This window comes from Oncorhynchus mykiss, chromosome 1, assembly GCF_057628025.1.
Source record: "Oncorhynchus mykiss isolate SJ-2025 chromosome 1, ASM5762802v1, whole genome shotgun sequence".
NCBI lineage: Eukaryota > Metazoa > Chordata > Actinopteri > Salmoniformes > Salmonidae > Oncorhynchus > Oncorhynchus mykiss.
Genome location: NC_143022.1, coordinates 77,204,940 through 77,218,368, shown reverse-complemented (window position 1 = coordinate 77,218,368; position 13,429 = coordinate 77,204,940). Strand labels below are relative to the sequence as shown.

The 13,429-nt window shown below is 42.0% G+C and overlaps 1 protein-coding gene across 1 annotated transcript in view; it reads right to left on the bottom strand.

Annotated features, from left to right (window-relative positions):
* Nucleotides 1-13,429, bottom strand: part of LOC110529121 (VPS10 domain-containing receptor SorCS3) — a 54,731-nt gene that overhangs the window by 26,719 nt on the left and 14,583 nt on the right. The window contains exon 2 of the mRNA XM_021611265.3: nt 4,886-4,953. Within this exon, the coding sequence (XP_021466940.2) occupies nt 4,886-4,953 (68 nt within the window). The remainder of the gene's footprint in view (nt 1-4,885; nt 4,954-13,429) is intronic.

Below are 13,429 nucleotides of genomic sequence, written 5' to 3'. Positions count from 1 at the left end.
AATGAAGTACCTTTCAGAATTCAGTTAAACTCGGTTGTGCTTCAACTTGGTGAATGAAGTGTATTTTGTCTGGTAATTTATTTAATTGAATGAGTGTACGATTGACCTAAATCCCTGAAGCGCTTTATGAGATAACATATTTAAGCGTCTATGTCCACACAGTAGGCTATGCTGAATTGCCCCCCAGAAACAAACAAATGAAAGACATTAAAAGACATTTGCTTCTCTGAACGTTCTCTGTCCCTTATCTACAACTCCCAGTGTTGTTCTATAACAAGGGTAAATATGTCTCCCTCCCTCCCTCTCTATTCTACATAGCTCTATTACCACTCACCAAACACACAACCCACTCGTCTCTCTCAGTTCTACCTGAGCGCCTCCAAATGTAATTTCATTGCATAATTGGATAGAAACCAAGGGTCTGCTATCGCTGCTTTTGCATTAAGCTGGATCATTCCATTGGCTGTTGAGATCATTTGCAAAGGTTTCCTCCTCAACTCTTTTGTATTTGTGTCTTAGAGCTCTTCATTGCGGTTGACAAATATCCTCAACTGTAGCTGGAAAGACGGCATTGCATATGAAGCTATTACAGTGGGAAGTTCCTTCACTAAGGGAAGCAGTCATTACTTTAAAACATGTACTGCAGGAGATGCTTGTTAAGATACCTTTCGCGAGGCCCCAATTGATCTTCCCATTGCCATCCAGAGTGCCCAGGGGCTATATCCATAAATCCTTTATCGTATTATTACAGATATCATTTACTCTGTTTCTTTTCATAACATTCAAATGCTTTCCTTTTTTAATATCATACTAAGAGCCTTGCCGCATCCCCCGAGGTACAGTCTAATTTACTGGCGGTGCTATTGTTAACCAGACACCTTGATGATGGAAGACCTGTACACAATATGGGCCTTCAAAACGTGTCAAGTCGGGTGTAAATCTTAGCGGTGCCTCTAGTGAAACAGAAATTAATTTGAGTCTCTCTGCTTGGTGAACTGATGGTCTTTTTGTCAGGTGTATTTTCAAAATGAAATGAGTTTCCTGTGGGCTTAGGAAAAGGTGAGAGGAAGAAATACAAGAGACCGTATCAGCCTACATATAATCCTTAATGAATTCCATTCTTATTTATGATGTGACAGCATACAGTAACTCAACATACGATATAGGGTGAATGGATTGGTAGGCCTGCAGTTATTGCATGTACTGTGTGCTGTGTGTATTGGCTCTGCAACAAATGGTTAGGGGCATTATTCAATCAAAACCAACATCAGGGAATTTCCTGGATGAGGAAAATCAACATTGACCAATAGCAAGGTAGTTAAGATAAGGCAGGTAGCCTAGTGGTTAGAGAGTTGATTTGAATCCCGGATCCGATGGGAAAAATCTGAGGGGAAGTGAGCTAGCAGCCGGAGGGTTGCTGGTATCTAATCCTTGATGCCGTTGTGCCCTTGAAGAAGGCACTTAACCCCCCACAACAGCTCTCCGGGCGCCCAACAGTGGTGTAGTGGACGGTAAACACAGAACACAGTTCACCCACTTTCCCCCCCAATAGTTTACCCACCTTTTGAGGAAAAATGCATTGAAAGAATAGGAAGAGTTACTTTTTTCACCTGGACTGACGATCATAGTTTATCCAGCTATTTTATTACCGCTGCTTCACTGGCGCCCAGGGTGGCAGCCTCCTGCCCCACGCACCTCTCCAAAACTTGTACAGTGTATTCGGAAAGTATTCAGGCCGCTTGACTTTTTCCACATTTTGTTAGGTAACCGCCTTATTCTAAAATGTATTAAATTAAATGTTTTCTTCATTCTTCATACACACAGTACCCCATAATGAAAAAGCAAAATCAGGTTTTTAGAAATGTATTCTGTACCACCCACGTCGGAGTGATGGAAGCAGGGAGAACAGGCCATGACTTGGGAGGTCCCTGATGATCTTCTTGGCCTTCCTGCAATACCTGATGTTGTAGGTGTCCTGGAGGGCAGGCAGTGTGCACCCAAAGGTGCGTTCGGCTGAGCGTACCACCCTCTGTAGTGCCTTATGGTCTGCGACGGTGGAGATGCCGTACCGTGCTGTGATACAGCCCGACAGTATGCTCTCGATGGTGCCCCTGTAAATCACTGTGAGGGCTCTCGGGTACAGAACACATTTCTTTAGCCTCCAGAGGATAAAGCATCGCTGTCGTGCCTTCTTCACCATGGTGTCCGTGTGGTTTGAACATTTCAGCTCCTCGAAGATGTGTATGCTGAGGAACTTGAAGTTTTTGACCTCCTCCGTGGCGGCCTCGTGGATGAGGATGGGGACGTGCCCAGCCTGATTACTCCTGAAGTCCATAAACAGCTCCTTTGTTTTGTTGATTTTGAGAGAGAGGTTGTTTACCTGGCACCACACCATCAGAGTGCCTACCTCCTCCCTGTAGACCACCTTATTGTTGTTAGTAATCAGGCCTACTACTGTCGTTAGAGTGATGGAGTTGGAACTGTGTGAGACCACGCCGAGAGCCTTGCAAGGGTTAACACATTTGAATTACTTACATATGTCTTCCATGGAAACCATAAGCACGTAGTCCTCGTTGTTCGCAGGGACTCTCCTCGGCAGCTCAGAATATTCTTGTTCAAAGCGTGAGAAAAAGGTATTTAGCTTGTCTGGTAGGGCGGTGTTGGTGTCTGCGACGTGCCTGGCTTTCTTTTTGTAATCAGTGATTGTTAGAAGCCCCTGCCACATACGCCTCGCATCCAACCAGCTGAATTGCTCCTCCACTTTGACCCTATACTTGTTTCTCGCCATCTTGATAGATCTGCGTAGGTCGTATTTGTACTGTTTAATCATACAAATGTCCACTTTCACCTTGCCATGTTCATAAGCAGCATCTCTCTCCTTCAGTTTCCCGACTGCCATCAATCCACAGTTTTTGATTCGAATACATTTTGAAAGACAGCATCGGTATCACATCGTCTATTCATTTTTTATGAATCCAGTGACTGAGTTGGTGTATTCATTGATGTTATCCCCAGAGGCAACCCGGAACATATTTCAATCCACGTAATCAATGCAGTCTTGGAGCATGGATTCTGATTGGTCAGACCAGTATTGTACAGACCTGAACACCGGAAAATCCCTCTTGAGTCTTTGTTTGAAGAAGAAAAATGGAGTCATGGTCAGATTTGCTGAAAGGAGGATGGGAGATTATACCCATGTCAAAAAGCCATGTAGCAGTGGACCAGCATAGAATCTCTGCTAGTTGGACAGTAACAGCACGGTTCTTAAATGACTTTTGTTAAAGTCCCCCACAATAATGAACGCTGCCTCCGTGTACCCGGTCTCCAGTTTGTTCAGGGTCCAATGAAGATCTTTGAGAGCATTTTTGTTGTAGTCTTGTGGCGGGATGTACACATTTGATGACCAAGTATTCCATGTCGGGAGAGCAGAAGCTCTCAAGTTCCTGCACGTTTTCCCCGTCGCACCACTTGTTATTGGTCATAAAGCAGAGCCCTCCGACTCTGTTCTTGCCAGAGTGTCCTCTTCCTATCCGCTCAAAGAACTGTAAATCCAGCTGGTTGTTATATAATTAATTTGGATGTTGGAGGAAAGACAGCTCTTTGAAAAACAGAGTATGTTGAAGAATCTGAGGTTCCCCTGGAAGGAGATCCTCGCACTGAGTTCGTCAAGTTTATTTCCCAATGATGAAACATTGGTGAGTAGTATGCTCAGTAATGAAGGATGAGTCGCCCAGTGTCTCAATCTCACTAAGCCCCCCACCTCCCCCCGTCTCCCTCTCTTACAGTGTCTTCGTTTCCTATTCTCCGGTAGGACTCCCAGGCAACCCGGGGGCTCACAGGATAACCATTGTTCCACTGTCTCCGGGAATTCGGGAAGGTCGGGTAGACGGTGAGTACCGAGCTGTGTGCTAGTCGTTTGAACAGACAGCTTGGTACTTTCAACATGTCAATACTTCTCTCAAAGACAAGTAGTGATGCAGTCAATCTCTCCTCTACTTTGAGCCAGGAGAGATTGGCATGCATGTCATTGATGTTAGCTCTCTGTGTACATTTAAGGGCTATCTGTGCAGCTCTGTTATGGGCCAAATGTAATGTGCCTATGCTCTTCTTTGTGTCACTTGACCATATGACTGGGCAGTAGTCCAGGTGTGACAAAACTAGGGCCTGTAGGACTTGTTTTGTTGATAGCAATATCAAGAAACAGGGCAACACTTTATTACAGACAGACCACTACCCATCTTAGCTACCATTGCATCAATATGTTTTGACCATGAGAGTTTACAATCCAGGGTTATTCCAAGAAGTTTGTAGCCTTATCACATGTAAAATATATACAATTTATAAAATAATACATTGAAATGAAATTATTTTTTAAAATATAATGATAAAGCTGTAAAACATTATGCTAAATATAAACCATCAACTTAGTGAATAACATTGATGTTTATTATGAGGGTTTCAGCAAACAATATCCTTTATTTATATTTTTTACACACTTTAATTTATTTTACTATGTCAGTAAGTCTTTTTTGTAAATGTTTCGGCTCCAAACTGGTGGCAGGTCTGGAAAAAGTAAATAGTTGGAAGAGATGCAGTTAATTGAAAATAATGCCATTGATAATTACATGCTTTTTTAATTAATTGCACTACTTTATCTTGAACCAAAAAGTATGGACAATATGGACAAAGATCTAAAAAATTGTAATATTATATGTGAATACATAAATGACAAAATTTACCCTAGATTACCTGTTAATTACCAAAATTACAGACGATTCCGGTAACTTTGGTACATTACCAGTAACTTTGCAACCCTATTGTTTTAGAACAGAGCCCTACAGTAGGTTCAGCACATATGAATTACAACATGTTCATGAAGTCTTACCTCCACAGAGAACTCTCAGTGAAAGCACCCAAGTTAAAGTCATACTGCTTCGTCAAGGTCAGGATCACCTAAAAATAACAACAAAAGCACTTTAATTATATGCAATTGCAGGCACATCTACTGTACGTCTGCAATCAAATTCATACTTACAACATTTATTACCTGTGTCTAACAGCATGGAATATGCACTATGATTGCTACATTACCATAAAATATAATCTTCGTAAGACAGCACAATGACAAATGATCCACAAGTTGTCTAGATCTGCCAGTCTGTTGGATGCAATGATCTGAACAGCCATGCAAGCTGTCAAGTCTTGTGACAGTCCCTCAGCGGATTCAGAAAATTGTTCAGTGAACAACAAAATGAAGTACAGCCAGTCCTCCCACCTTTCTTTCTCTCATTCGCTCAATCTCTAACTCCCCTCTCTTTCTCCTTCTCTCTCTATCCTTCAAATATATAAAATCAGATAACTTTTCATAGTGCAGACTGCAACATAAAAATGTGAACAGTCCGTATTCAACCAATAATGTGTTGATTTAGGTTTTCTAGTTCTACAAGCATTCAATTGCTGTAGTACCAGTTATGGTTGTACTCTACAAGTACATTATTTTGCTCTTATGTTGTGTTGTCTTCACAGTGTATGGGCACACAAAGTGTTTGTGGGAAGGGAAATATGGGCCATAAATGTCTACACATTCACAGAGGGCAGTGTGAAATGGTGTTCAAATGCATTATTGTCACTCCAATGGCATTATACATTTATTTTGGGAATGCTTAAGGTGCATGACAGATAGAGGGGTCAGACAGGGGAGAGGAGAAGGACTATACAACGGCAATTACTAAAATCATACAAATGCGTGTTTTCTACTAGGAATGCGGTGTTTGAATTCAAAATTATATTGTTTTTAGTACTTCACAGTATCTGAAATTATGTTTTCTTGAAAGAAGAATTCATTCCGGCCATTTTACAAAAATATATTTAAATAAATCATATTAGTAGTCATGCCAAAATGACTGAAGAATTACAGAAAATGATGCCTTCCTTGTCTCTTGCCTATGACTTTCCGGTCCCTCCCACTTGAATTGTAGTTTCACAGTTGAGCAATTAACTAAAAACAAATTCCATGAACATTTGGTTTAATGTTGAATAAAACTCTTCATTTACCAGAGATTGAGTTTCCATTTTTTATTGAAGGAGAAATGTACAGATTATTTAACGACTTTCTGAGCATTTAAGTAGCTAACTCTTAGCTTTACTGCATGTGAGGGAAAGGGAACCACACAGAGGAGTTGCATGTGATGTGACTTCACCAAAGCACATCATTGGCTCCTCTAAGGACCCCCCTTCTGTAAAAAGTCATGGTGGTTTGTATTTTTCCATTTAGAAAAGCATGGATGTCTCAACATTTTCTGATAAAGTTATATTCTATATATCTAAATATAAAGGTATATTATATTTAATAAATATATATTTATGTTTAATAGAGGTATATTATATAACTCAAAATAAATATTTATATTGTAGTACCAGTAAAAAGTTTGGACACACCTACTCATTCCAGCGTTTTTCTTTATTTGTACTAATAACACACATGGAATGATGTACTGCAGTTAACCCACTGTTCGTAGGCCGTCATTGAAAATAAGATTTTGTTCTTAACTGACTTGCCTAGTTAAATAAATAAAACATTAAGTAACCAAAAATGTGGTAAACAAATCAAAATATATTCTGTATTGGAGATTCTTCAAATGAGCCACCCTTTGCCTTGTTTACAGCTTTGCACACTCTTGGCATTCTCTCAACCAGCTTCATGAGGTAGTCACCCGGAATTTATTTCAATTAACAGGTGTGCCTTGTTAAAAGTTAATTTGTGGAATTTCATTCCTTCTTAATGCATTTGAGCCAATCAGTTGTGTTGTGACAAATTAGTGGTGGTATACAGAAGATAGCCCTATCTGACAAAAGACAAAGTCCATATTATGGCAAGAACAGCTCAAATAAGCAAAGAGAAACGAAAGTCCATCATTATTTTAAGACATGAAGATGAGTCAATGCAGAAAATTTCAAGAACTTTGAAAGTTTCTTCAAGTACAGTCGCAAAACCAATCAAGCACTATGATGAAACTGGCTCTCATGAGGACCGCCACAGGAAAGGAAGACCCAGAGTTACCTCTGCTGCAGAGGATAACTTCATTAGAGTTAACTGCACCTCAGATTGCAGCCCAAATAAATGCTTCACAGTGTTCAAGTAACAGATACATCTCAACATCAACTGTTCAGAGGAGACTGAGTGAATCAGGCCTTCATGGTCGAATTGCTGCAAAGAAACCACTACTAAAAGACACCAATAAGAAGAAGAAACTTGCTTGGGCCAAGAAACAGAAGCAATTGACATTAGACGTAAGATGACGTTGGACGAAATGGCAGCAGTTTTACGGGCGCCCAACCTTGTTGAGCTATTATGTGGGTTTTTTTCTCGTTATTTGTAACTTGTTTTGTAAATAATGTTTCTGCAACCGTATCTTACAGCAGAAAAGAGCTTCTGGATATCAGGACAGTGATCACTCACCTCGGATTAGACAAAGATTTTTTCAACAACAAGCAAGACTCACATGATATTTTCCAAACACCCGGCAGGGCCAACATCCCAGTTATTCGCAAGAGGAAGCGACGCAGATACAGAGGACGAAGTGCCGGATGCCTCGTCAGGACCCGCAGAAGGCGAGTAGGAAAGCTGCCGTTACCGTCAATATTACTCACCAACGTGCTATCATTGGACAATAAGTTAGACGAGGTACGATCACGAATATCCTACCAACAGGACATCAAAAACTGTAATATCCTATGCTTCACGGAATAGTGGCTGAATGATGACATGAATATTCAGCTAGCGGGAAATATGCTGCACCGGCAGGATAGAAAGGCACACTCCGGTAAGACGGGGGACAGGGGACGGGGTCTGTGCATATTTGTAAACAACAGCTGGTGCACGAAATCTTAGGAAATCTCTAGATTTTGCTTGCCTGAAGTAGAGTATATTATGATATATTGCAGGCCACACTACTTGCCTAGAGAGTTCTCAGCTATATTTGTCGTGGCTGTTGATTTACCACCAGAAACAGATGCTGGCACTAAGACCGCACTCAGTCAGCTGTATAAGGTAAAAAGCAAACAGGAAACCACTCACCCAGAGGCGGCGCTCCTAGTGGACTTTAATGCAGGGAAACTTAAATCAGTTCTACCAAATCTCTATCAACATGTAAAATGTGCAACCAGAGGGAAAACAATTCTAGATCACCTGTACTCCACACACAGAGACGCGTACAAAGCTCTCCCTCGCCCTCCATTTGGTAAATCCGACCACAACTCCATCCTCCTGATTCCTGCTTACAAGCAAAATTAAAGCTGCTTCCTCACCAGTGACTCAGTCTATAAAAAAGTGGCCAGATGAAACAGATGCTAAACTACAGGACTGTTTTGCTATCACAGACTGGAACATGTTCCGGGATTCTTCCGATGACATTGAGGAGTACACCACATCAGTCAGTGGCTTTATCAATAAGTGCATCGAGGACGTCGTCCACCCAGTGACTGTACGTACATACCCCAACCAGAAGCCATGGATTACAGGCAACACTGAGTTAAAGGGTAGAGGGTAGAGCTGCCGCTTTCAAGGTGCGGGACTCTAACCTGGAAGCTTACAAGAAATCCCGCTATGGCCTGCGATGAATCATCAAACAGGCAAAGCGTCAATACAGGGCTAAGATTGAATCATACTACACCGGCTCTGACGCTCGACGGATGTGGCAGGGCTTGCAAACTATTACAGACAACAAAGGGAAGCACAGCTACGAGCAGCCCAGTGACACGAGCCTACCAGACGAGCTAAATCACTTCTATGCTCGCTTCAAGGCAAGCAACACTGAGGCATGCATGAGAGCATCAGCTGTTCCGGACAACTGTGTGTTCACGCTCCCCGTAGCCAACATGAGTAAGACCTTTAATCAGGTCAACATACACAAGGCTGCGGGGCCAGACGGATTTCCAGGATGTGTTCTCCGGACATGTGCTGACCAACTGGCAGATGTCTTCACTGACATTTTCAACATGTCTCTGATTGAGTCTGTAATACCAACATGTTTCAAGCAGACCACCATAGTCCCTGTGCCCAAGGACACAAAGGCAACCTGCCTAAATAACTACAGACCCATAGCACTCACGTCCATAGCCATGAAGTGCTTTGAAAGGCTGGTAATGGCTCACATCAACACCATTATCCCAGAAACCCTAGACCCACTCCAATTTGCATACCGCCCAAACAGATCCACAGATTATGCAATCTCTATTGCACTCCACACTGCCCTTAACCACCTGGACAAAAGGAACACCTATGTGAGAATGCTATTCATTGACTACAGCTCAGCGTTCAACATCAAAGTACCCTCAAAGCTTATCACTAAGCTAAGGAACCTGGGACTAAACACCTTCCTCTGCAACTGGATCCTGGACTTCCTGACGGGCCGCCCCCAGGTGGTGAGGGTAGGTAGCAACACATCTACCATGCTGATCCTCAACACTGGAGCTCCCCAGCAGTGCGTGCTCAGTCCCCTCCTGTACTCCCTGTTCACCCACGACTGCATGGCCAGGCACGACTCCAACACTATCATTAATTTTGCAGACGACAAAACAGTGTTAGGCCTGATCACCGACAACGACGAGACAGCCTATAGGGAGGAAGTCAGAGACCTGGCCAGGTGGTGCCAGAATAACAACCTATCCCTCAACGTAACAAGACTAAGGCGATTATTGTGGACTACAGGAAAAGGAGCATGCTCCCATTCTCATCGACGGGGCTGTAGTGGAGCCGGTTGAGAGCCTCAAGTTCCTTGGTGTCCACATCAACACAATGCAAATACCCCAACCAACCAGTGCTCCCGCACATTGGCTAACCGGGCTATCTGCATTGTGTCCCACCACCCGCCAACCCCTCTTTCTACGCTACTGCTACTCTCTGTTCATCATATATTCATAGTCACTTTAACCATACCTACATGTACATACTACCTGAATAAGCCTGACCAACCGGTGCCTGTATATAGATAGCCTTGCTACTGTTATTTTCAAATGTCTTTTTACTGTTGTTTTATTTCTTTACCTACCCACCCACCCACCCACCCACCCACCCACACACAAACACACACACACACACACACACACACACACACACACACACACACACACACACACACACACACACTATTGGTTAGAGCCTGTAAGTAAGCATTTCACTGTAAGGTCTACACCTGTTGTATTCAGCGCGTGTGACAAATACACTTTGATTTGACTTGATTTAGACCGGTGGAAATCTGTCCTTTGGTCTGATGAGTCCAAATTTGAGATTTTGGGTTCCAGCCGCTGCCACACTTAACCAGCATGGCTACCACAGCATTCTGCAGCGATACGTCATCCCATCTGGTTTGTGCTTAGTGGTACTATCATTTGTTTTTCAACAGGATAATGACCCAACACACCTCCAGGCTGTGTTAGGACTATTTGACCAAGAAGGAGAGTGATGGAGTGCTGCATCAGATGACCTGGCCTCCACAATCACCTGACCTCAACCCAATTGAGATGGTTTGGGATGAGATGCACTGCAGAGGGAAGGAAAAGCAGCCAACAGGTGCTCAGCATATGTGGGAACCCCTTCAAGACTGTGTGCAGGGTCAAATAGGCCAACGGCCAATGGTGTAAAGTACTTAAGTAAATGTTGTGGGTGTTTCAGGGGAAGGGGGTATATCTGACCTCCATCATGTAGGACGTGACTAAGGTTAATCAAATCTCTCCATTTCTGCCCATTTTTTTGCTCGTTTTTGCAGGCCTTCTAATACAGCTGCAACTGTATATGCATTCGTAAATCAAGACCTTTCTTGAGTTGGGCTCTGGGATGGTGCAACTGTTAAGAATCTGAGTCTATGGTTGTGGTGGGGGAAAGGGGTTTAGTGTGTATGAGTGTGTGGGTGTGTGTGTATCCCAAAACTGTTGCGAGGGAGTAAAAGATGTTAGGGACAATATACGACTATAATGTTCCTTGCCATAATGTAAATTTGGTAATGGCGAGACTGGTGAGAGGTAAAATATTTTGCATAAATTGCCCATATTACTACAAATATGAATAGCTAATTATGGAAAATAAGATAAACAGGATTAAAAAAATATACATATACTGTATACAGTACACACATATATTTTTTAATGACTATATGTAATACAAATCAAGGTAAGGGCGATGGGAAATGCATTTGGCGGTTGATCTGCTTCTGTTCTGTGGGTAGCACTGTGTGCTCTTTTCAAAGAGTCCTGGTCTATCCGGGGCTATGGGATCCGGGGTGGTCTGCCGGGCATTGGGATGACAACCCAACTCGGGATGAGGAGGGCTTTTAGCGGGTGGAATAGTGGGGACCAATTGGAGGTTTACTTAGTAGCAATGTAAATATCATGGTACAGCTATATAGACACTCAATCATCATGTTACTTTTTAATGGTATGTTTACAAACATATTTTGATAAATAGAATGGAAAGTTGTGTCTCATTATGGTAAGTGGTGACACAAGTATAGCCAGTTAGAATTGTAAATGCTTAGCAGATAATAAGAAATACAATAAGTATTTACCTGGCAAAAAGAGAAGGAATATAATATTTACTGTTTACAGGAAACTCATTCAACAATTTTAGATGAAGTTTTGTGGAAAAAGGACTGGGGGGGGGGGGGGGGGGGGGTGATACTAATTAACAGTAATTTTGATTCAAATGTTTAAATTGTCTACACAGATCATCAAGGTAGATGGATTATTTTTAATATGTAATTGGACAATAAACAGATATGGCTTATTAACCTATACGGTCCAAATAATGATGATCAAAGCTTCTTTGAAAATATATAAGAATTTATCAACTCTACACTATGGTGGGGATGTTAATACCTCTATGGACCTTAAAGGAAATCACACTGCAAACTATCACCCTCAGGCACTTAAGGAAATCAGGAATGTCATGGATATATTAGAATTAGTGGATATGTAGGCTTACATATCCTGACCTAGTGAGATCTACATGGCGGAGGCTTAATCAAGCTAGTCGTCTTGATTACCTTCTTATGTCATTCTCTCTGGCATCAAAAGTTAAAGTGTTGATAGGGGACAGAATGCAGTCGGATCATTACATAATTGGCATATATATTACTCTTACAGAATTTCCACGTGGGAGAGGATATTGGAAATTTAATCAAAGCCTACTGGATGATAACTTGTTTATAACTAGGACAGAATAATTTAGAACAGACTTTTTCCCGACATAACATAGGTACAGCAGATCCCTTTATTGTATGGGACACTTTTAAATGTGCCTTTAGAGGCCATGCAATTCAGTACTCATCTATAAAACAAAAGCAATTTAGATCAAAAGAGTCCATATTAACAAAGGAAATTGAAGGATTAACAGTCCAGCTAGATAGCAATAAAAACTGTACCATAGAGGCACAGAATAAGTCAGAGAAAAAAATAAAATAAATGGAGGAACTTATTCAAGATCCAGTGTAATATTATAAAAATAAAGCAAACTGGATGGAATATGGGGAAAAATGCACCAAATTCTTTTTCAATCTTCAACATAGAAATGCTACCAAAATGCATTGAAACTTGTTACAAACAGCGCAAACTGTCTCGAACCAGAATAGAAAGAGTGGGAGGCCCCGGTGCACAACTGAGTGTATCTAATGAGTTGCCTCTTCACTGTTGACATTGAGACTGGTTTTTTGCGGGTACTATTTAATGAATCTGCCAGTTGAGGACTTGTGAGGCATCTGTCTCAAACTAGATACTAATGTACTTTTGCTCAATTGTGCACCGGGGCCTCCCACTCCTCTTTCTATTCTGGTTAGTATCAAGGCGAGACCCAGATGCAGACACAGGAGACAGATGGTTGGAGTCTTACAATGTTTATTAATCCAAAAGGAGTAGGCAATAGAACGGTCATGGACCTGGCAAAAGGTCCAAACCAGATCAGAGTCCAGGAGGTACAGTGGCAGACAGGCTCGAGGTCAGGGCAGGCGGAATGATCAGGTAGGCGGGTACAGAGTCCAGAAACAGGCAAGGGTCAAAACCGGGAGGACTAGAAAAAGGAGAATAGCAAAAAGCAGGAGAATGGGAAAAACCCTGGTTGACTTGGAACATACAAGACAAACTGGCACAGAGACACCTGGATGGGGTGGAGACAATAACGAGGACAGGTGAAACAGATCAGGGTGTGACAGAGCCAGTTTGCGCTGTTCTGTGAAGGGAGTAGTACACAGCGTTATACAAGATCTTCAGTTTCTTGTCAATTTCTCGCACGGAATAGCCTTCATTTCTCAGAACAAGAGTAGACTGACGAGTTTCAGAAGAAAGGTCTTTGTTTCTGTCCAGTTTGAGCCTGTAATTTAACTCATAAATGCTGATGCTCATGATACTCAACTAGACTAATGAAGGCCAATTTTATTGCTTC